We start from the raw sequence: 3,406 nt of genomic DNA, 5'->3' as shown, positions 1-3,406 counted from the left end.
GGAATGTGAATCTTTGGTTGTTGTCTGGAAACGTTCTATTGCAACTTCTGAAGGATCAAGTAAGTGTCAGTTTTAAAGCTTTGAAGAATGGATGATAGTGGCTTGGAAAATGTGGTGCTGTAAGAGCACTGGACTGCTAACTGCAAAGTTAGCAGTTCAAACCCATCAGTAACTCCTCAGAAACCCCATACAGGGCCTCTATGAGTCAGAACCGACTCAAGAGCACTTAACAACAACAATAACAACTATTAAGGGTTGTGCTACTAACACCCTTTAGGGTACAGAAAATAGTTATGTTAAAAAAAATTATTGTGAATTGAATGAAGGTTAACAGACAAGATCATCAGTTTTAGTTTCAATCATTCATATGTTTGTTTCATCTAAATGATTATAATCTTCTCCCTGCAACAACAGTTATCCTGCTTCCTCCCTTTGGCTTTCCTTTTACATCTTATTTAAAAAAAAATCAACAAAGCAAAAATATTCGATGTACACATACAAAACAAAAATATATATTCATTTAAATATCCAAAGGGCATATTTTGTAGTCAGCCTCCTGCACGCAGGCACACAGCTTCTCTCAGTTCATGGGCCTAGATCTGCGCCACTCCATCTCTCTATGCCATAGCCTCTGCCTCTGTCTCTGCTCTCACTGAGTTTCTCGGTAGGGTCTCATGCTCCACTCATGCTCTTCCTTATTTCCCCCCCCGCTCTATTTTATTGTGTCTTCAAGACACTGGATAAACTCCTCTCCCAGAGAAGGGTCTTTCAGAGATAGGAAACCATCCAAGTGAGTTGTCATTTTCATAGGTGGCTGGATTCTTCCTCTTGGACTTCTCAAAAACTCTGGTCCCCCAGGTATAGACAAGGTAAAACAGGGGCACCACGCGCAGGACAGATGTATGGGTGTGGCACAGCATGTTGGGGATGCCCTTGCTGAAGTAGTTCAGGAAGGCGCGCTGTTGGAAGGGCAGCAAGACGTAGGTAATCACATGCAGCATCCGCCTTAGGTTCCCAAAGTCATGGCCCATCGTTGTGGCGGCGCCTCGCCCTCCACAGTCTCAGGGTCCAACGAAGTCCATCTGTCATTTCCGGTAGGCCATGCTCTTCCTTCTTGATGGTCGTGGGATCACCCCTGAAATGAAAGATTAACTACCCCCACCCCACTTTTGGTTACACATTTTCTACAGTTGTGATATAGAAATTAATCCTGCTAACAATTATTCACAACTGAATCATAAAATCCTATCAACATCATCCCCCAATCCCTTTCACCAGATCCATCTGGAAAAGAGGAAAACTATTTAGTAGGATTCTAAGTTACCCCTCTAATTCTGAAACTAAACACACTCACAAAAATTTGTATGTCAGCCACTTTGTGTCTTTATAGCCTCCCATTTTTGATATCCAGTGTCTAAATTGCCTGTTCCTATCAACCCAGCGTGGCACTGTGGGTTAATGCACCAGACTGCAAAACCATTTGAACTGCAGTGTTGGTGGTTCAAGCTACTCCTCAGAAACTCTATACAGGGTCGCTATGGGTCAGAATAGACTTGATGGCACTTAACAACAACAGCAATCAGCCCAGTGCACTGAGAAAACAGGCTTGATCCTTCATGTTAAAAATCTTTTCATTTTGGTTGGAATTTTGAACTTCTGCATCCATAAGCAAAGGTCCAGTTCATCAAATTGTAGCAATTTGATAGTTATGTTTTACCAACACGAACATTGTTGTTGTTGTTGTGTGCCGTGGAGTCGGTTCCGACTCATAGTGACCCTACTCAGGGTTTCCGGGGCTGTAAATCTTTACGGGAGCAGACCGCCTCATCTTTCTCCCGCGGAACTAACGGTAGTTTTGAACTGCTGACCTTGCTGCTCGCAGCCCGATTCGTAACCACTACGCTACCAGAGCTCCTTAACATGAACATTAGTGACTCTGAATTGAAAAATGATGCAGAAGGATTGGATTCCAAATGTGTAAAAGTTTTAGGAAAATTGTAACCAATTTATTTCACTTAATCTTTCTTTTTAATGTAATCCCAAGAGTGGTATAAGAAAAATCTATGTCTGAATTAATCTTCAAAAACACTTTCTGGGGGGATGGATGGAATGTATGAAGTAGACACAAAAGATGGGCATGGCCATGTTTAGGAGGATTAGTGTTTTTTTCATCATTTTTTTGTTCTTTGCCCGTTTATTATGTATAGTACCTCTCTACAAGGTAGGTAATACATTTCATTTCTAGTGACTAAAATGTTAAGGTCAAGAAAAGCATTTGAATACACAAAACTGTTGGTTTCGTTTAGATGGCATAACCATTCTCTGTGAAGAGCTGGGAGTTACTGACAGTCCTGTTGAGAAATGTGTGCTCCTTTAACTCTCCTCAGGTGTTAAGTATTCTCTAACCTGCACATCTGACAGACTGAGAGCATGAATTCTAGTCAGGAGGTAGTCCCAAGTAACATTAGATGTGTAACTTAATTCTGCTGTTTGTAGGAAAACTAAATATATACTGGTTACTGGTAATTAAAGAAAGAAACCTTCAAATTTTAATTTTTCTCCAGGGGGACATTCCTTAGTATTTCTCGTAGATTATTACAACTGTAGACAACTGAATCTGCAGCACACCTGTGCTAGAGCTAGTTGTGCACCTGACTTCTGACTACGTAGAACCAGCAGCTCTTCTGTGAGTCCACAGTGAGAACGCTGCATTTGCACGCCATACCCCAGTTAAGGATTGGTTTGTTTGGTATGTTTAGAGCTTTATTCTGTGTGAAGTGAACATTATGTCTGTTGTAACTTTGATAACAAGCATTTCCACTTTTGTTATTTATTAGTGGTATCTTTTATTTGAAGTGTCAAATCTTGTGATTATTTAAAATAAAATACCATTGCAATTCAAAACAAAACAAAACAAAACAAAAAAGACCCACTTTCAATAAATTTAAACTAAAACAATGATAAGATTATAAAAACATTTTGTCATAATTTAATTTCCGTTGTTTATTACTTCTTATGATTTATAACATAATGATGCATCATCCTACCATAGATAGGTGTGTTTATTGTTGTTAGGTGTCATTGAGTCAGTTCTGACTCATAGTGAGCCTATATGCAGCAGATGAAACAGTGCAGACTCCTGAGCCATTCTCACAATCATTGCTCTACTTAATCCCATTTTTGTAGGCAGTGTGTTAATCTGCATCCTTAAAAGTCTTCCTTTTTGTCTCTGACCCTCCACTTTACCAAGCATTATGTCCTTTCTAGGGACTGGTCCTTTCTGATAACATGGCCAAAGTATGGAACATTCTGGCTGTGGTCCTAAGGAGCAGTCTGATTGTTGTTTTTCCAATACTGATTTGTTCACTCTTCTGATAGTCCATGGTGTTTTTATTTAATATTCTCC

General features: G+C 39.8%; 1 protein-coding gene across 1 annotated transcript; it reads right to left on the bottom strand.

Moving 5' to 3' along the window:
- Positions 1–728: 728 nt before the first annotated feature.
- Positions 729–1,031, bottom strand: LOC102822565 (cytochrome b-c1 complex subunit 8-like). The gene has a single exon (XM_006862993.1). The coding sequence runs from the start codon at positions 1,029–1,031 to the stop codon at positions 729–731; it is 303 nt and encodes a 100-aa protein (XP_006863055.1).
- Positions 1,032–3,406: the final 2,375 nt, after the last annotated feature.

The sequence above is a fragment of the Chrysochloris asiatica genome, unplaced genomic scaffold (assembly GCF_000296735.1).
Source record: "Chrysochloris asiatica unplaced genomic scaffold, ChrAsi1.0 scaffold00052, whole genome shotgun sequence".
Classification (NCBI taxonomy): domain Eukaryota; kingdom Metazoa; phylum Chordata; class Mammalia; order Afrosoricida; family Chrysochloridae; genus Chrysochloris; species Chrysochloris asiatica.
This window is presented reverse-complemented; position numbering and strand designations above follow the sequence as displayed.

What these genes read in the sequence shown, in the direction of transcription:
- LOC102822565 (XM_006862993.1), bottom strand. Translation starts at nt 1,031, where the DNA reads ATGGGCCATGACTTTGGGAACCTAAGGCGGATGCTGCATGTGATTACC.